At 38.9% G+C, this 20,252-nt stretch overlaps 1 protein-coding gene across 7 annotated transcripts in view; it reads left to right on the top strand.

Moving 5' to 3' along the window:
* Window positions 1–20,252, top strand: part of MYO5A (myosin VA) — a 126,861-nt gene that overhangs the window by 60,721 nt on the left and 45,888 nt on the right. For all 7 annotated transcript variants that reach the window (XM_012801968.2, XM_023510112.1, XM_023510111.1 and 4 more), the window contains exons 18-24: window positions 2,231–2,442; window positions 3,328–3,484; window positions 5,676–5,915; window positions 7,185–7,433; window positions 10,216–10,309; window positions 13,585–13,733; window positions 17,868–17,981. In XM_012801968.2, the coding sequence (XP_012657422.1) occupies window positions 2,231–2,442; window positions 3,328–3,484; window positions 5,676–5,915; window positions 7,185–7,433; window positions 10,216–10,309; window positions 13,585–13,733; window positions 17,868–17,981 (1,215 nt within the window). The remainder of the gene's footprint in view (window positions 1–2,230; window positions 2,443–3,327; window positions 3,485–5,675; window positions 5,916–7,184; window positions 7,434–10,215; window positions 10,310–13,584; window positions 13,734–17,867; window positions 17,982–20,252) is intronic.

Below are 20,252 nucleotides of genomic sequence, written 5' to 3'. Positions count from 1 at the left end.
CCAAGGTGGCAAGACTGCTTGAAACCAGGAGTTTGAGGCCAGCCTGGGCAACATAGTAAGATCCCATCTCTACAAATTGTTTTTAAACTATAGGGAGGTATGGGTGGCACATGCTTTTCATCTCAGCAACTTGGAAGGGTAAGGTGGGAAAATCACTTGAGCCCAAGAATTCAAGGCTATAGTGAGCTGTGATTAAGCTGCTGCACCCTTGCCTGGGTGACAGAATAAGACCCTGTCTCAGAAAAGGAAAACAAAACATGGAAAGAGAATATTTAAGGAGCAAAGTGTAAAGAAGGAGGAAAGCACAGGATTTGCTCAGGAATAGTACCTTTAGCAGTGTTAAGATTTGTGTATAGGACAGTAGAGAAATAGGAAATGAAGGTTGGAGTTACAGAGTCTTTCCTACCAGCCTAAGGCGTTCCCAGACTTTATTGTACATCAGAATCACCTGAAATTCTTATAAAAACCCCGATTGCTGGGCCCCTCCATCAGAGCTTCTGATTCAGTAGATTTGAGATGGTCCTAGTAATTTGCCTTTGTAACAAGTTCCCAGATGATGCTATTGGTATCTGAGGACTCACTGCATTTTGAGAACCATTCATCTAGGTCTTCGTGAAAGGTTTCTTAACACTAGTCTGGATGAATCACCTCACTCTAAGGTAATTAGTGATATTTACTGTTAACTAAGTGTAATACCCCTTCTTTGATAGTAAGACTTTTTTTTTTTTTTTTTAAAGAGACAGAGTCTGACTTTGTCACCCTCAGTAGAATGCCGTGGTGTCACAGCTCACAGCAACCTCCAGCTCTTGGGCTTAGGCAATTCTCTTGCCTTGGTCTCCTCAGTAGTTGGGACTACAGGTGCCCACCACAACGCCTGGCTATTTTTTGTTGCAATTTGGCCAGGGCTGGGTTCAAACCCGTCATCCTCGGTATATGGGGCCGGCGCCCTACTCGCTGAGCCACAGACTTTTTTCTTTGAAAGAGTTAAGGCTCAGAATTAACTCTTTTGAAAGAGTTAATTCTGAGTAATGTTAAAAAAAAAAAAAAGTCTAATGTTTTTTGAGTTTGGCCCAACTCCCTTCTAACCTGGGTTCAAATGGGAATACAGAGCAGAAAGGAAGAGTGGTGCTATGCCTGGCCTCCTCACCCAGACCCTGTTAGGCCCACACCCAGGCATTGCAGGGACTTTAAGCAGAGGAGGCTGTGAGATAGAGGCAAGTTTGGTGTAGGACACATGGGGGAAAATCTGAGGTGGACAGGGACTTGGCTAGGGAAACAGCTGGTTTCTAGTTAGGGTTTGTATGTCAACTCGATTGATTTAAATTGAAATCATTTTAGATTTTTTTAGATATATGTGGAGGTTTCTGATTCTGGTTTCATGTACAAGGTAGGAGATACCTGCTTACAGTGAAAAGTGATTTTCTTTGTTTTTGCTTAGCATTTTAGATTACAGTGGTGATTATTATACATAAATTTCATTCTTTTGATATGAATGAGAAACGGGTAATAATTTGCATGCTTCTGGAAAGGTGAATCACAATGTACTAGATAGAAAGGTGCATGTATGTCTGTGTTTATACCTCAAATATGATTATACTCAAAAGTCAATGAGTAATATAAATGATTATGTTTTTGTAAAAGGAGTTTATAATTTGTAGAATTTCAGACACATAGAGTTTTATTTGTTTTCAGATACTGCTGATAAAGCCAAGAGATTAATGCTTAAAAATTTAACTCTTTAATATGAATACCCAAGGATTTTTTGTTTTTAAAATTTTATTTTGTCTGCATTTCTTCCTTCTTTATTCTTCACACTGGTGTTTTTGTCCCTTCAGCTTTCTCATGGAGTATACAGCCTGATGTAATCCTTACAGCCTGGGTCAGTCAGAGAGAGTGTCAGCATCTCCATTTCCTTGAGATGTTTAAAATACAAACAAGCCAATAATAGCTGCCTATAACCCACAACCAAGTTTTGGGCCTCAGATAATAATGCCAGGTAGAATCATTCTGGAAAATAACTCTTAAACTGCAGTTTTCCTTAAAATCCCTTCTAATTGCTCAACTTGCATAGGATCAAAAACATGGCTCCATTAGCTAATTGTGACATAGCCAAAGTTTTAGCTGATAGATTCATCCCTTTACTGACTCTGCTTTTAGACATATTTTTTTCTCTTTAAAATTTCATTTATATGGTCATTATTTCTGAGTATATAATTTCTTCCCAAAATAGGACCAGGATAAATACCAGTTTGGTAAGACAAAGATCTTTTTCCGTGCCGGTCAAGTGGCCTATCTAGAAAAATTAAGAGCAGATAAACTGAGGGCTGCCTGTATCCGGATCCAAAAGACCATCCGAGGGTGGCTGCTGAGGAAGAAGTACCTAAGGATGCGGAGGGCGGCCATCGCTGTGCAGAGATACGTGCGGGGCTACCAGGCTCGATGGTAGGTCACTTTAGCTCACAGCCCCTTTACCTGTTTAATTCATTTTTCAACCTAGGACAGTTTTGATTGGTCACTCTATCTGATAGGCAACACTCATCCCTGTTTAGTTTCCTGGGAAAACAAGTTAACTCATAAGATAGCTAAACATAATAAAATTTCACTTACCCTTGTGCATCATTCAGATTCATCCTCCAAAATTTATAAGTTGCTGCCTACTTATGTCCTCTGAATTCTTTGTTTTTTTATACTTTTATATGAGGGTTGGAGAAATCATATGTAAATTAAAACAGTTACAAATATGAACTAGTTAAGAATGAATCCCTTGAGGAGTTTTGGAGAGCAATTAATTGAGAAGTTCTGGAAGAGAATTATACCTTGGTATGATTATATAACAGCATAATTTTAATTTAGAAGTAGAAGTAAATTAATGATGAAGAACTTTAATATGTTTAGGAAAAATATGGTAGATTTACAAATGGCTAGATCCAAGAAAGCTGGTAATAAGTAAGTAATAAGTAACTGGATTACTGTGTACATGGATCTGCTATGTGAAGGGGACATAGCCTGGGTAATGGTCTTGTCCTAGAAAGAATGAGCTTTTATGAACTTCACTTTCTGTCTTATAAAATCCAGCTATATGGGTCATCCCACTTTTCAGGGTGAGAGAAGTCTCAAATGAGATAATGTGTGCAAAAAGACTTCAGGAAGCTATAAATTGCTATACAAATGCAAGTACATATAAATATTGATTTTTACATGCACATTATTAGAGTAATGCAATGGAGATACTAATCCTATGCCTAAGATATTGACACTCTTAAGTTTCCACAACGTAATTTCTGTTTTTCTGATTACTGATAATGCACCATTATTTTCTTTGATCAGCTATGCTAAGTTTCTGCGCAGAACCAGGGCAGCAACCATCATTCAGAAGTACTGGCGCATGTATGTGGTCCGCAGAAGGTACAAGATTAAACGAGCTGCCACTGTTGTTCTTCAGTCTTATTTACGAGGCTATTTAGCCAGAAATAGGTATCGTAAGGTGAGGCATTATTTTCAACTTTGTTTATTCATTCGATTAACATTAGTCAAATCCCTTATCTATACAGAGTACCACAGGGGGCTACAGTGGATGTAGACTATGGCGACAACCAGCAATTGGAATGTATATATTTATTAATAAGATAATGGAAAAAGAAAATTAGCATGGCGAAGAGGAAATTAATTATAACAATGTTGTACAACTGTATTGACTAGGGTATGATGTTCCAGAAATTTTTATATCTAACAATCATTGACATAACTATGGACAGCGAATGACCAGATTAGTTGTAATCATTACCTGTGACAGTTGATGGAAGGTTTGTAATCTCTTTCATTTGGGCAAGATTACCTTCCCCTTTTCCTCGGTACTCTCTTCAGGAACATATGAACTGGGCTTTGAGGCTGCTGGTCTAGCAGTAGCAGTCTCTGGCCAGTTTGGGCTCCCACTGTGAATGGATGCAGTGGTGGTGGCAGGTTAGGCAGTTGTTCACATAGAGACTAGTAACCAGCTGCTCATAATTAGTGCTCCTTCTAGCTGTATTTGAGGTCCAAGGTTCCCATTCATGAGATTGGAGGGTGGCTCTTAAAGAGTATTCTTTAATTTCTCTGACTTACTGATAGAAAAGAGATTGAAAATGGAAGCTCTGATTATATGCTGTTTCCATTTGATTAAAATTACAAAATGCAACACTGTCCAAAGTTACCTGGGGGGAAGCAAATGGAATAGAAAAATTCACATTAACAGCTTTGCCACTGTGTGCTGCTTGAGAATTGAAGTCTGAAAGCCTTCCATTTTTCAGCACTGGGTCTCACCCAGTGGCTTTCAGTCATCTGGATAAGACAGAGGCCTCCCTTGGGATTGTGATGTTCAGTGAGAGTTCAGAACTCCCAACCGCAGAGCAGTAATGCAGTGGCTGCTCTTAATGAGAACCGAAGGCTGCCTTCCCATTAGAAAAATAGCCCCTGAAGGCAGGCTTGAGTTGGCTGAAGATACTGTTCAGGTCTCTGGAACACCTTTGTTTATTTGGTATTTGATGGTCTAACCACTTCTTATATATACGAATGGCTCTTTTTAAAGTTTTTTTTTTTTTTTTAGGTATATAACCTAAAAATAGGAACTATTCTTTTAATGAGCTCACTAAACTTCTATCTATTTGGGTAGATGGTTGCAGAGATTTTTATATCTTAGAAGTTTGATGAGATATACATTGTGTCCATATGTGATAGATAATCACTAATAAGTACCAAAATGCATAGCACTTAAACATATGTCAAACAAGAGTAATTTCATAAACTCACAGATGTAGAGGGATCTCAAGATTTTTCTAGTTCAACTTTTCTTCAAATTCAAGAATTTCTTCTTGATAATCTTTATCAATAAAAGGAATGTTTTTGATATAAATGGTTTATAAATTTAGGGGAATATCAGGATTTTTTACAGAAAATATAACATCAAAAATAAAATTAGTTTAATTCTCATATTCTTACTTTAGCTTTCCTTTGAAATCCCCATCCCTCCCACCTTTAAAGCCCGTAAGTGGATTCCTGCTACATTTGAAACAAAGAAAAATCTTCACTAAGATGGCATTTCTCAAATATAGCAAATGAGAGTATCGTCTTTTTGTTCCTGGGAAGTAAATCAATAATCAGTACAAACTTTACTGCCCCTCAAGAGTTAGTCTCCATGGTCCGTTTGCTGCCCACACCCACATCCTCATGCACCAGCCTAATGCTCTGTGAGGTGGTGTCAGCAGCAAGGGTGGCAGGGAAGTCTTTTATTCACAACCTGGTTCTGTTAAACAGGAATCATATACCAATAAGAAACCTGATGTATTGGTTCTTTTGTTTAGAATTGTTTTTCTTTTGGTAATTTGGTGCTTTTATTGAGATACCTTCTAAGTATCTACTCTGATTAGAATCATACATATATACATATAATATGTGAAAATAATACTTTTTTATGTTTCTCAAATCACCTACTGTAGTCTGCTTGTTAAAAAATCTTTAAAAATAATTTCGTACCTTTATATATCTGTGATATGTATAATCCACACAATACACTGTGGATTCAGCTTTTATATCTTTTCCTTGTGGTCATGTATAAAGTCTCAGCCTGACATAGGTTGATAAAGTTGAGCCTTGAGTCTAGTCCAGTGCCTGACATTACTTGTCCTCACCCTTTTCTGCAGATGCTCCGCCAGCACAAAGCAGTCATCATTCAGAAGTGGGTCCGGGGCTGGCTGGCTCGCACACACTACAAGAGGAGCATGCAGGCCATCATCTACCTGCAGTGTTGCTTCCGGCGGATGATGGCCAAGCGTGAGCTAAAGAAGCTCAAAATTGAGGCTCGCTCTGTGGAACGCTATAAGAAGCTCCACATCGGCATGGAGAACAAGATCATGCAGTTGCAGCGCAAAGTCGATGAGCAGGTGTGTTTCAGAAAGGAGCCCTGAAAGTGGCCCACGCCTGAAGAAACCCAGGGAGATTGTTTTCAATATTGTTTCCCCTTTCTCAGTCTGAGCCAAATGTAAAATAATGATGACCTCATAAGATTACCATTTTAGGGACTAAGGCAGGAAATTATTTTTAAAAGCAAAGTTCACATAATAAGCAAAGTTCGAATAATGCTCCAAACCTTTATGATCAAGAGTCATATTGTACTTCACTTTACAGAGCCCTGTCACCATTATTATTTATTTGCATGTGGGATCATGTTCATTTTATACATGAGTTGTTTAGCATTGAAATGGCAAAAGAAGCATGAAAATATTTGTTGCTTCTAAGGAGCTTATAGTCTATTTGCAGAGATATAAATTTTATTGGTTAGAGATAGTTACTAGGTAATATTTTAGCACATGCAAATAATAGAATAGGCAATTAAAAATATATAAGTACGCTGGGCTAGGATCACTCCTGTAATCCTAGCACTGTGGTAGGTTGAGGCAGGAGGATCATTGGAGCTCAGGAGATCAAGACCAGCCTGAGGAAGAGAGAGACCATCTTTACTAAAAATAGAAAAATTAGCCAGACACAGTGGCACTTGCCTATGTTCTCAGCTACTGGGAGGCTGAAGCAGGAGGATCACTTAAACCCAGGAGTTTGAGGTCAGGAGTTTGAGCTAGGTTGACACCAAGGCACTCTACCTTGAGCAATAAAGCAAAACTCTGTCCCCCCCAAAAAGGAATATATAAAACTCAGGAGGGCAAAGAAAAACAAGTCATAATGAAATGGTATTTATCAGACTTTCTGAGTAGGAGGAGGAAATTTTGAGGTCTTAAACAAAAATATATAAGAAATGTGTGGTTTTGAGGTCATTTTACAATTCTTATGCATCACTTACTAGCATGGTTTTTAGTAGTTCATGACTGTATTTTCAAAAGGAAGTATAGATTCTCCTACTTACGGATTAAGAATCAGGAAATTAAGAATTTACTGTGTAACTCACCTTGTGACTATGAAAAAATTATATCTGTGTTCATTATCATGTAGAGCAAAATAATTGTGCCTATTTTCTTCTCTCTTTATGTCTCCAAGAGGGTATTTGTTGTATTCTTACAAATGTTGTGGTTAATATTTTGGTTAGATACATATCAGTGCTCTGATGATAAGCACGAATATGATGAATGAGCATGGTTTTCTCACAAATACACTTGATGATGTGTATATTTACTTATTATTACTTATTTGTGTATTTAAAGAACAAAGACTACAAATGCCTCCTGGAGAAACTGACCAATCTAGAAGGAGTATATAATTCTGAGACTGAGAAACTGCGCAGTGACTTAGAACGTCTTCACCTAAGTGAGGAGGAGGCGAAGATCGCCACTGGGCGCGTCCTTAGTCTGCAGGAAGAAATTGCCAAGCTCCGGAAAGACTTGGAACAGACTCAGTCGGAGAAAAAATGCATTGAGGAACGTGCAGATAGGTATAAACAAGAAACAGAGCAGGTAGGAGCTAATGTCCATATCTCCGTCCCTACATGACGTAGCAAATACGCTATCATTTTGACCTGGTCCATGTTCCTCAATGTTGGTTTAAAAGTCTGATGCTCTATTGACTTAGTCAGCTGTTGGTTTTAATCAGAGATGTAATACACATTTCTTTTGGTTTATTCTTCATTATTACTATTTTCTAAGCATTTCTCCCACATGAATAGGTCATAGATCTTTTGGCAGAACTTTTGACTAATAGAGGCAAAGAAACATTTTAAGAGGAGAATTAGTGGCCAAGTACCTACTAACATGTTTTCTTACAAACATGTTGATCTGGGTGGAGTAAAGACTTCCCTGCCCCCCCTAGGGTTAATGTGATTAAGAAGCAAATCAAACAATGAGCTGTAAATACCTGGTAGTAGGGATCCTACATTAAGGTTGTATTATGAAGTTCAAGCAAGAGAAATCCAAATGTCTGCACAGTAATCATAGCTAAGAGGTATTATCCATTAGAACCCACCTTAAGGTTAAAAAAAAAAAAAGCTTACAAATTGATCAGTACTTCAGTGCTACATGTTACTGATGGTGGGCTTTTTCTATCCTAATTTCTGAATGTTAACAGCAGCCTGTGCAGTGAGAACCTTAGTGGCAGCTTAGACGCAATTCAGTTAGGATAGAGTAGCTAGTAAAATTGCAATCCCTCCATGGTATTCAGTGACCCAATAAAATAATTCCTTCTGTATCTGGACTCTGTGTATAGAGACAGCCATGCCACTGTGTAATGTTTTTTTTAATGTGATGTTGTCTTGACATGGCAAACTTGCTTTCTCTGAATTTTTTCAAAGGGATACTCTTGAATGTTTAAGATCGCTTTTCTTCCTTTAAGTTTCCTGAGTCCACAGAAGGTTTCTAGATTCCTCTGAATCTGTAGAGTATTTAAGCTTGATGGGAAGAGCATCCTTTCCTCTTCAAAGCCAAATTCTTGCCTTTCTATCCTGATAGAGTGGTGCATAACACATTCAGAATTCCCCTTTTGTTTTTTTCATATCTTCTACTTTTCCAGGAAAAGCTATAGGGACTACCATTAATCCTTTTCATGGAGTGTAGTTATAGAAGACAAAAGAAACTATTTCTGTGATAGCTAGCTTCATGGTCAAGAAAATAAGATTCTCAGGCCAGAAGTTACTAGAGCTATGGTTCTTAATCAGGAGTGTGTATCAGAATCTGCTGAAGAGTTTTTAAAAGGGACCTACCCAAGCTCTTTTTTTTTTTGAGACAGAGCCTTAAGCTGTCCCCCTGGGTAGAGTGGTATGGCATCATAGCTCACAGCAACCTCCAACTCCTGGGCTCAAGCGAGTCTCCTGCCTCCACCTCCCAAGTAGCTGGGACCATAGGCGCCCGCCACAACGCCCAGCTATTTTTTGGTTGCAGCTGTCATTGTTGTTTGGTGGGCCTGGTCTGGATTCGAACCAGCCAGCTCAGGTGTACATGTCTGGCACCTTAGCCACTTGAGCCACAGGTGCCAAGCCATACCCAAGCTCTTGAGACCTGGGCTAGCACATGTTTTTTGAAAAAGCACCACGGGTGACTGGTGGCATAGCCCTGCTGAAGAGAAACTTCTCTTGAGCTCCTAGAGCTTGGGCCCTTTTACTGAGAGTCGATGTTAAGGCCACATCGTCAGAGGCATATCTTCTGGACTGACTTCTGCTACGGCTCAGTGTTGTGATCTAACTTTCTTGGCCTTCAGGGATCCTTCGTCCCAACATCCTCTCTCCTCGTCTCTGAACCCCTGACATGATAAGAAATTTGCCTGCCACGTTCCTATTGTTAAAGCTGTCACTCTGAGAGTTCCTTGAACTTAGAGAAAGGAATTCAGATTTCCCTCATTGAAAACACATTTTATTCCAAAGAAGAATAGAGTAAATTATGTACTTTATAGAGTTACCTTTGGTTTGGTTTTTGCTTCTGAGAATCCTTATCAAGTCAGAAACTAGAAAGTTAAAGGTCAGTCCTTTTTTTTTTTTTTTTTTTTTTTTTTACCATTTTTAAGTGTATAGTTCTGTGACAGTAAGTACATTGATGTTGTAAAGTCGAAACTTTTAAAAGGAGATGAAAGGGAGGGACGAGGGAGGGAGATGGGGGTCATAGTGTATAGCACATATCTTAGACGCGGGACACAATTATAAGAGGCACTTTATCTAACAAATGCAATCAGTATAACCTAGTTTACCCTGAATCTCAAAAAATAAAAAAAAAGAAGACGAAAGGGAAACTCTCTTTTTTCAAGACAAATAGCCAAGAGTGTCAGAAGGTGTAAAGTAAATTTCTCAAACTAAAACACCCTCATATCCTCAATCTCCTTAATCTTACCACTTGAATCATGGGTATATATAAGCTTTGTGTTAAGTGCTCATTGCTTTGAGAGTAAATGTTGACTAGATACCAGGAAATCGCTAAATGTTTAAGGTACCAAGTAAAACACATCAACACCATTCTTATTCTCTAGGAATTTCTAATCTATTCTGGAAGACAGAAAAGTAAAGGGCTACAAAGAGGCATGTATGGGTTCAGGTAGCAGCTCAAAGGGAAAAAAACAACTAATTGGAGAGAGTTTCCAGGAAGGCTCCCTGGAGGGGATAACACCTGAGCCAATTTTGAAGGGTGATAGACATAACTGGGCAAAGACGTGAGGTGAGAGATGGCAGAAACAAGAAGGAACTGCTGTGTGATCTTTAGACTTCATAATCATTCTTCCTCTGTCCAGTAGAGCTGTCTCAGTTATTGTGTCATTTTATAGCTGGTATCAAATCTGAAGGAAGAAAACACTTTGCTGAAGCAGGAAAAAGAAGCCCTCAATCACCGCATCGTGGAGCAGGCTAAGGAGATGACAGGTACTGCTCATGTGAGCCCAGCCACTGCTGCCAACCAAGCTCTTAGCTCAGTTTTATAAGTTACAATGTTACTTTATGAATTATAGCATTGCTTAGAGCTTAAATATTTTTAAAAGTTGGGGCTGTCACCAATAAATTTACAAAGTTTCAAGAGGCAAAAGTTCCAAATATTTTGGTTGAATTAGTTGGTGAACTTGTAAATCTGATCTGTGTGTAACTATGAATTCATATTCACTGAATGTCATATGTACTTTTTTAAGAAATTAATTTGTTCTTCATGTATGATTTATCAATTATGGCTTATAGGATTCCTATTGATTTAATAAGAATTCTTGAGCTAATATGTGTCTGTGTATATTGTTACAACTTTTTGTTTTTCCTAAACCCAACAGACGCTACTCTTTTAAGATTAACCATTTCTTTGCCACCAAAACTTAAAAAAAAACACTCTAATTTTTTTGAATAGAGAACTCATGAGAAATGAATATTTATTCTGTTTGCTGTTTGTGGGGTAGATTAGAATGGTGATAAATTTACAAAGTATCCATATATGTATAAGCATACATATATAGTTTATGTATATAACTTTATGTATAAGGATACATATATATAAAATATTTCCATATAGAGAAATGGGATAGGAAGATATAGACCTGAACGACAGTGATTATTGGTAGAAATGGAAGAGATGGGCTGCAATGAGCATATGTGTATATTATACACGTATTATATGACAATAATCAACAAAATGTTATCTTTTTTATATGACATTCTGAAAAGACAAAAATATTCTAAAGTTTTAGGATAAAGAATCAAAACTGATGGTATGTTGTTAGTAATGAGGACGTTGAGAAAAGAAGTACCTGTTCATGAGACAAATGAGTGAGATCAGTTGTTAGAGGGCTAAGTTTGGGACGTCAGGTAGGGTCTCACCATGGAAGGGTCCCAAAGCGAATCCAAATTGAAGATTGGAGAGAAAATAACAGTGAGCCTGCAGGCACCTATTAAAACTGATAGTCAGAGAGCCCTCTGTGCTTTCCCTTCCCTCCCAACTGAAGGAGATAATGTAACAGAAAGAAAACAAAACTGGAATTAATGTCCATGCTAAGGGATCAGGTGAAGACAAGGAAGCCTGTAGAGAAAATTAAGAGAGGAAATAGAATCACTGAAGGCCTGCAAAGAAGGCTTCTAGGATGCAGAGTGTGATGAAAGGATTCAGAATGCCAAGAATCTTGTAGGAAAATAGCCAGGCGTGGTGGCTCACAGTGCTGTAATCCCAGCACTGTGGGAGGCTGAGGAGGGAGAATCGCTGGAGCTCAGGAGTTCGAGACTCAACCTGAGCGAAAGTGAGACCCCGACTCATGAAAAAAATGGAAAAACCCAGCCGGGCGCCGCAGCGAGCGCCTGTAATCCCAGCGGCTTCCGGAGGCTGAGACAGCGGGATGCCCACAAGCCAGGAGTAGGAGGTTGCAGTGAACTACCAAGCTGCTGCACTCTGCTCAGGGGCACAGGGTGGGACTCTGTCTCGACAAAAAAATAAATAAATAAAAGAATCTTGTAGGAAAATAGAACATGTAATTTGAAATGGAACTATAAGAACAAAGAAATAATGAGTTTGCTTAGGGAAATTTGTTGATAGTCTTGGGAGAAGCTTCTGCAGACTGGTGAGAATAGAAGGCTATTTGTAGAATATTTTAGAGAAAAGAAATACTTCCATTCATTCATTGGCAAATTATGAAAGCCCTACTCTAGGGAAGCCCTGTGGTGGGCACCAGGGAAGCAGTTCTGACAAGATGTTAGCACACCTTGCCTCACGGCACTGACAGAGGAAGGAATGAGGCAGTGATAGAGCAGAGTGATCAAGTGATAGGCAGGTGATAGTGACAGGCGGGGTGATTAGATTTAGCCACAGTGCAGCATACCCCCTGGGTGAAGGGGTCAACTACTTTACCTTGGGAATGAAAACAGTGCAACCTCGTATCAATCTGAAATTTAAAAAAAGAAATTAACCGTAAAATAGAAGGATATAATAGAGTGCAGTGGTAGGAAGCTTAATGTTATAAATGACTGGTTGGCCCATGGAGTTAAAACACATAGCTGAGGGTGGTGCCTGTGGCTCAGTGAGTAGGGTGCTGGCCCCATATACTGAGGATGGTGGGTTCAAACCCAGCCCCGGCCAAACTACAACAAAAAAAAGCCGAGCATTGTGGTGGGCACCTGTAGTCTCAGCTACTCAGGAGGCTGAGGCAAGAGAATCACCTACCCCAAGAGCTGGAGGTTGCTGTGAGCTTTGTTTTATCTGCAGTCAGAGACTAATCTCCAGTCTCCAGACTGTATACTAGTCAAATGCCAGCCATTGCAACTAAGAGGGCAGAGTGGGGTGGGTGGGTGGAAAAGCCAGGGTTTTTCAGAACACACAGAATGTCTAAGAAGTACACGACTCAGCTGACCAGGCTTGAGCATTTTATTTGGTTGGAAATGAGGGCATCATAGAACAGCAGCCAAGTTCAAAGCACTAGAAAATTATAAGATAGACTATGGGACTGAAATGAACTGAGAGCAGCTCTCTAGAGTAAGACAGCCAGGTCCACTGAAAACTTGCCAGTCCCTTGAAAAATACCTCTGGCTTTTTGAGAGAGTACACTAATTTATTTTTATTGTTGTTGTTTGTTTGTTTGTTTTGAGACAGTCTCACTTTGTCACCCTTAGTAGAATGCAGCAACCTCACAGCTCACAGTAACCTCAAACTCCTGAGCACAAACAATCCTCTTGCCTCAGCCTCCCAAGTAGCTGGGACTATAGCCTCCCCCCAACTTGCCCCCACCAGCACCCAGCTATTTTTAGAGATGGAGTCTCACTCTTGCTCAGGCTGGTCTCAAACGCCTGAGCTTAGGCAATCCACCCAGCTTGGGCTCCCAGAGTGCTAGGATTACAGGTGTGAGCCACTGCACCTGGCTTACACTAATTTGGACAAAAGAATTTTATTAATACCAGTGGAATAAAAAATATATATACTTTAGTTATTGAACAGGTGCCTAGTGGAAGATTTTCAAGAATGTAACCAGTATATGAACTAGTGGGGCTAATGTTGTAGTATAAGTATATAACTTCATTTCATTTTTTGGCCATATTTTTTCTTTAGTGAAGAACACTAAGGTACTCTTCATAGATTATAGTGGTGCTAAAAGTAAATAACTGGAAGTCGGTGTCCATGTTTATGTTCTTGCATTCTATGAAGCCATCTTTGATATGCATATCCCTCTTTTTTCTTTCAGAAACTATGGAGAAGAAGTTGGTAGAAGAAACAAAACAACTAGAACTTGATCTTAATGATGAAAGGTTGAGATATCAGAACCTTCTAAATGAATTCAGTCGCTTAGAAGAACGATATGATGATCTCAAGGAAGAGATGACCTTGATGGTGGTGAGTCAGATACTTTCTTTTCCTGAGATGAGGTCTCACTATGTTGCCTAGACTGGCCTTGAATGCCAGGGCTGAATTAATCATCCAATCTCAGCTTCTGAGTAGCTGGAGCTACACACACCCAGCTACTTTTTGTCTTTTTTGAAATGAAAAACTTTAAAGATACATAAAAGTAAATAGAATGGTTCTTTCCATATCCTCCATGTACCCATCACCCAATTCTAAAATGGTCAGCACTCCTCTGCTTCCCTCATCCCACCCAATGGACTGGATTATTTTAAAGTAAATCCCAGAAATTATGTAATTTTATTCACAAGTATTCCAGTAAGGTCAAACACTGGACTATAAGATAGTATGATGCCAGTATAGCTTGGAATCTGTTTTACATATTAAAAGGCTTAAAGTAAAATTTTCATATAAAGCAAATACTTATATAATAGAGTGTTTCTTCCACTAGTTCTTATTTTTATATTTCAAAGACATGTTCCTATAAAAAGAAAATTCAGACTCTTTATAATAAATTATCTATTCCACAGACTCATTTACATTTGCTAGTGTAACTTTTGTACTTGTAGTTTTACACACTCTCCCCATCCTGCTTATCCTGCCACCAGGAAACAAAGAGTTCCCTAGCTCTCTTGTCCTCTGCAAATATCAGTCTGAAAGGTAACCTAGTGGTGCAAATGGCCAGAACTGCCTGAAATATCTCTTATAAAAAGCAAGATAATTCAATTTCTGTGGGGTAGAATATTTGCTTCAGGCTAGGCGCCTATAGCTCAACCGGCTAAGGCGCCAGCCACGTACACCTAAGGTGGCGGGTTCGAATCCCCAGCCCGGACCCGCCAAACAACAATGACGGCTGCAACCAAAAAAAAATAACCGGGCGTTGTGGCGGGCGCCTGTGGTCCCAGCTACTTGGGAGGCGGAGGCAGGAGACTCGCTTGAGCCCAGGAGTTGGAGGTTGCTGTGAGCTGTAATGCCACGACACTCTACCCAGGGGGACAGCTAGAGGCTCTGTCTCAAAAAAAAAAAAAGAATATTTGCTTCAAATTTTGCTTCAATCTGAATCTGCTGACAAAGTTCTTTAAAATCTGACACTTAAAATGTCAAAATAAAAAGGTTATATAACACAAAAGAAATTTTCCCATCTTTCAGATGAGAAAATCTTATCTAAAAGAGGTTAAAAAGCTAACATAAGTCCATGTTGGAGTATTATTTCATACCTCACTACTCTACCCTGGTTTATATGTGATGATAAAGATAAATTAGAAGCAGGAGCAAGTCACTTACCCATATAACTGACAAATATAGGGACCCTTGTCAAGCCTGTCTTCCTTAACTGCTGTACTGTACTAGCCCCATTGAAATTTTTCTCCTTCACATTCTGTAGTTCTTAACTTTCTCTGGAGTCCTTGTCTTCTTCGACACTCATGTTTCTCAGTGTTCTATTATTTTTTTTTTTTTTAAGAGACAGAGTCTTAGTCTGTTGCCCTCGGTAGAGTGCTGTGGCATCATAGCTCACAGCAACCTTCAGCTCTTAGGCTACGGCGATTCTCTTACCTCAGCCTCCTGAGTAGCTGGGACTACAGGCGCCCGCCACACGCCCAGGTATTTTTTTTTGATGCAGTTTGACCAGGGCTGGGTTCAAACCCACCACTCTTGGTATATGGGGCCGGTGCCCTACCCACTGAGCCACAGGCGCCACCCCACTGTTCTATTCTTATGTGTATTTTTATTCCCTTTATTTACTAGCTAACCATGTCAATATTTATGGTTAATCTGTGTTTCAGTTATGATTAGAGCTTAGCCTTGTATCCCACTGGATGTTTCTGAGGCCTCCGGTTACTTAGGATGTTAGTAAGTGGCATTGGAAAAGAAATGATTCTGAAGTCAAATAAATGTGGGGCTCAACCAGGTTAAACAGAGGTAAACATTCTTTTCTACAGAATTTCTTGGATTCTATAGTAGCATATGCCTTATGGATCTCGGAAAATAAAATGAGAGAAGCATGTGCCATATATAGATCCCTCTATGAACATATTCCAGAGACATCTGTGAGGTCGTGTGTCTCTTTTTTCAGCAAGGTAGCCTTCTCTGTAGAAAAGGCCCTCCAGGGATGGCCGTCCTCCAGCAGCTCAACACGCCTCCTCCTTCCTTCTTAGCAAGTCTCTGCTTGCTCTGCATCTGTTCCTAACAGTGCTCTAGGGGCAGTTTCAGCTGCTTGATTTCATATTTCTCAGTCCTTATTCCTCTCCATGGTAATCCTGTGACTCACTGTCATTCCTCTTGAGTGACAAAATAATCAGAGGAAAGGAAAAGGAGAAAGCAGAGGAAGGGAGGTCAGAGCTTACTTGCTTCCTGCTCAGCCCTGCTCTAGGTCTCATTTCCTAGCTCCAGATACCATCAAGGTCATAGTCTTTACACAGAACATTTGCCATGAAATTTGATTTTTTTAATTTAAGATAATTAAAATATTAACGACCTTATCTTATTTCAACGTTTAGATAGAACTTCACAATTAACAGATGGGTACCTGGCTAATGTTTCACTGACATTTATTCTGCAGATGGAGCTCTCACTGCCATAATCCAGAGCGAATGAAACATTTTGTTATAAATAGCCTCCTTAGATGAAGGGAGGAAATTTAGGAAGGAAAGGGAATGACAGACTTCTTGGAGGGCTTCCCATAATCTATGTGATATATGGGCCAAGGAAGACTAGTAAGCTTATAGTGTCACTGATTACCAGGCTTTAGAGTGTTGTTCTAGTATAAAAAGTGTTAACAGAATTTTTCTCCAAAAACATTGAATTGTCCAGGGAATTTAGGGACAGAGACAATGAGAAAAAGACTGATTTAGGGCAACAGATTTTCGGGTCAACAATGAAAAGATATTGAGGCAAGGGAATGCAGGCTTGTGAAGTATTTAAAGATAAATTAATTCCAGAGTAAGGAGGAAATCCAGGATGTCAACATTTTCTTAATTCAATTCCTAACTTATAATAAATAATTGAAAATAGGTTTTAAGCTTATTAAATCATTATTTTTTAGCAATGCAAGCACATCAAAATATGACTCTTCCCCTAAGAACCCCCCATGTCTACCTGCACTTGGCAAAGAAAATAAATAAATAAAGTAGGTTCTGGAAAACAAGAAATTATGGAGAAATGACAGATAAGGAGCATAAGAGGCAGGAGACACAGTTCTCAAAGAATGTGATGATCAAGTCAAGTATGTATTCTTATAATTAAATAACATATGAAGTGGGAAACAGAACTGGAAGATCACCAAAGAGGAGGTTGTTGAGATACTACAGAGTCCTAACATTCATAGCCGCAGCAGTTAACATTAGTCAGATATTTGATATATGCTAAGCTAAGCACTTTATTACATACTCTTATTTAATCCTCTCATATAAACTCTATGAGATAGAAATTATAGTCCCTTTCTTCCTGGTAATGAAACTGAGGTCTGGGAAGAGTTGAGTAAGGAACAAGTAAGTGGCAGAGCTGGGATTCCTACCGAGTTCTCTCTTGTTTCAGATCCAGAGCATTTAAAAATTACTCTGTCTCTAAAAGTTACATTAAATAGCAGATAGCAGCACTGCTTCTACATCAAGGTATTCGTTGTTTAACGGTAGGTATGTGGGGGAAAATAGAGATCTCTCTCATTTTTAACATGCTCACTGAAAGTCTTCATCCTGGTAATTATCTGGTGTTATCTGTTTTCTTAATGACATAATGGCACAGCCAACTAATAAGTGCCATCTCGTACAACTGTAGGCTTGGCTAAGAACTTTAAGTGTCTTTGTATATAAATAGATAGTAGATATGAGTGCCTTTGACTTCATGTGTGGTGATTCTTCCTTTAGTAATCACCCCAGCTTCGCATAGGTGATTTTCATTTGAGTATTTGGTTTTGCAACTATTCTTGTCCTGCTGTTCTGGTGCACCTCTTTCTTTTTGAGGAGGTGACCCTTTTGTAATGATTTGGTCAAATAACATGGAGCACATCATTTGGGCATGAGTACAAGAAGTCAGTGAGTGGGGATTAGAACCAAGTCAAGGCAGATGCTGTTTTCACTATTCCCAGTTTATTATGTTGTGTTAATTATACCTGGGTCATTTGCCTTGCAGAACGTGCCTAAACCTGGACACAAGAGAACTGATTCCACTCACAGCAGCAATGAATCTGAATATACCTTCAGCTCTGAAATTGCAGAAACAGAAGACATTCTCTTGAGGACAGAGGTACATTTTAGACATTGAACGTAGGATGTGACCATGCCATTGTTAGCAGGGAGCATTCCCACTACAGAGCAGACTCAGTTGCCCAGAAACACAGCATTTGTTTGAATCATTTAGTCTTCATAACAGACTTGTGGATATATCTCCTAGGTATGTTTACATGTGCATGTAAGTACTATGTATATACATAACTTATTACATATAGTTTTGTCAGTGTGCATTTTAATTTTTAGTGTAACTTTGAGAGTGAGGTTTTTCCTTTGTAATTCCCTCTTTGATACCTTAACATACCCTGTTAAGTAGTATGTACAGCCTATCGGGAATTTCAGACTGAGGTAAATTATTTAAAAAGTAAACTCTTTGTCCTTGAATATTATAAATGCCAGTGCCCAAGAGTTTAGCAAAACTCCTCCCTCTGTTTGATGCTAGTTTTTACCAATATAATTTACTTTTACGAAAGTGCATGGAAAATAGTTCAGAAATCTTTAATGTTTTGTGTTATGAAACCAAAATGACATATTACCATAAGTCCAAAAGTACAGTGACTTTGAGTTAGATTATTCCCAATGAATTCTTAGATCTTCCTCTTCAAATATTTCAGTAGTTTCAATAATGGTAATTCAGGCACAACTGTTCTATTTTTGTTATATTTTTTGAAAATGGCCAAGTCCGAAATAGCCTGCTTCTGGCAGAATAGCTGACGATTCTTCAGCTTAATGATTCTTTCTTATCTTAGTTCTATTTAAGAATGAAGAGTTTCTGTCATCTCATTCTGTTAATTTTAAAGTAAAATGTTATGTAGTTGGAATACGTATCATATAGATAGAATGACATACACACACACATATATACACACACGTATATATAGTTGGAATTATGTATATATACAAGAAGGCTAATGAATATTTGTTAAAGTTCACAGCTAGGTCAGAGCCAGTGTTGTAACTGAGGCTTGTCTCTTTGCAGTTCATGTTCTTAGCTACCTTATTCTACTGGCTTCTGTCCAGGAATTCTACCCTATAGTTCTCCAATCCCTTTTCTCTCTATAGCACACATTAGGCTGGGGCCCATGGATATGCTGGTATGGCCAGTATGTAGCAGGATGGAGGTTTTTCCAATTATCTATTGTTATGCAATAAACTACCCCAAATTTTAGTGGTTTTTAAACAACAGCAGGTATTACTACTCGTAAATCTGTGGAGTTTGACCGAGTGTTCTCCTGTCCCACATTGTGGTGGTCGGATGTCTAGCAGCTGCATTCAGCTAGACTTGGTTCCCTTGGGCCTCTCCTTATAGCCTCTCTCTTCAGCAGCAGGTGGTGGCTTCTAAGGGAATCAGAGTAAAAAATGCCACATCTCTTAGAACTAGGCCCCAAACTGGCCTGGTGTCAGTTCTACCATAGTATGGTCAAAGCAAATCACAAGGTCAGCCCAGACTCAAGAGGAGGGAATAGACTCTGTCTCTTGAGGAGAAAAGACAGGTGGATTGAGAGGAATTGTTGGTGGCCATCTTTAAGAATACTACAAAATGAAGCTTTGAAGATTTCAAAATTAGGACCTCTGAGCCTTTGGTGGATACACAGGTTTTAAGATTGCATCCTGTTGATCACTGTGGAAGTACTCACTCCTGTGTTGACAAGGTGTCCACTTCAGCGTGGTATCACTTGAGCAGCTCCTGCATGATGGGGGAAGCCATGACCAATAGGGTGTATTTGTGGGGGATTATTCAGGGCACTTGTTGATAGTTTTGACTGATAACTTCACATTTTTAACTCAAAAACTCTTATATATAAGATGAAACAGTTTCAGGACTTCCATGATGATTAGTTCTTTCTATTTTTTTAAGTTTTAATTAGTATATATTTATCTTAAGAGTTCTCACTGCGATTCTGTTTTGGAACCAACTGACACACTTGAAATGCTATTAAGTTTTCCTTCAGTTTATTAAGGGCTATATAGTTGTACCTCAGTATTCCTGAGGGATTGGTTCCAGGACTCCCTCAGATAACATAATCCAAGGATACTCAAGTTCCTGTTTGTTTTCGTCAAATATTTGAGTACCTATCAAATCCCTTATATAAAATGGCCTAGTATTTGCATATCGCCAAGGCATATCTTCCCATATACTTTAAATCATCTCTAGATTATTTATAATTCCTAATACAACGTAAATGCTACATAAATAGTTATTATACATTTTTTATTGTCATACTGTTTTCCCCCCGGAATATTTTCTATCTGGTTGTTTGAAAATAAGGATGTGTAGGGCAGCGCC

The sequence above is a fragment of the Otolemur garnettii genome, unplaced genomic scaffold (assembly GCF_000181295.1).
Source record: "Otolemur garnettii isolate 467f Iridium unplaced genomic scaffold, OtoGar3 scaffold00011, whole genome shotgun sequence".
NCBI classification, from domain to species: Eukaryota; Metazoa; Chordata; class Mammalia; order Primates; family Galagidae; genus Otolemur; species Otolemur garnettii.
The sequence above is the reverse complement of the archived record's forward strand: the minus strand, read 5'-3'. Positions and strand labels throughout refer to the sequence as shown.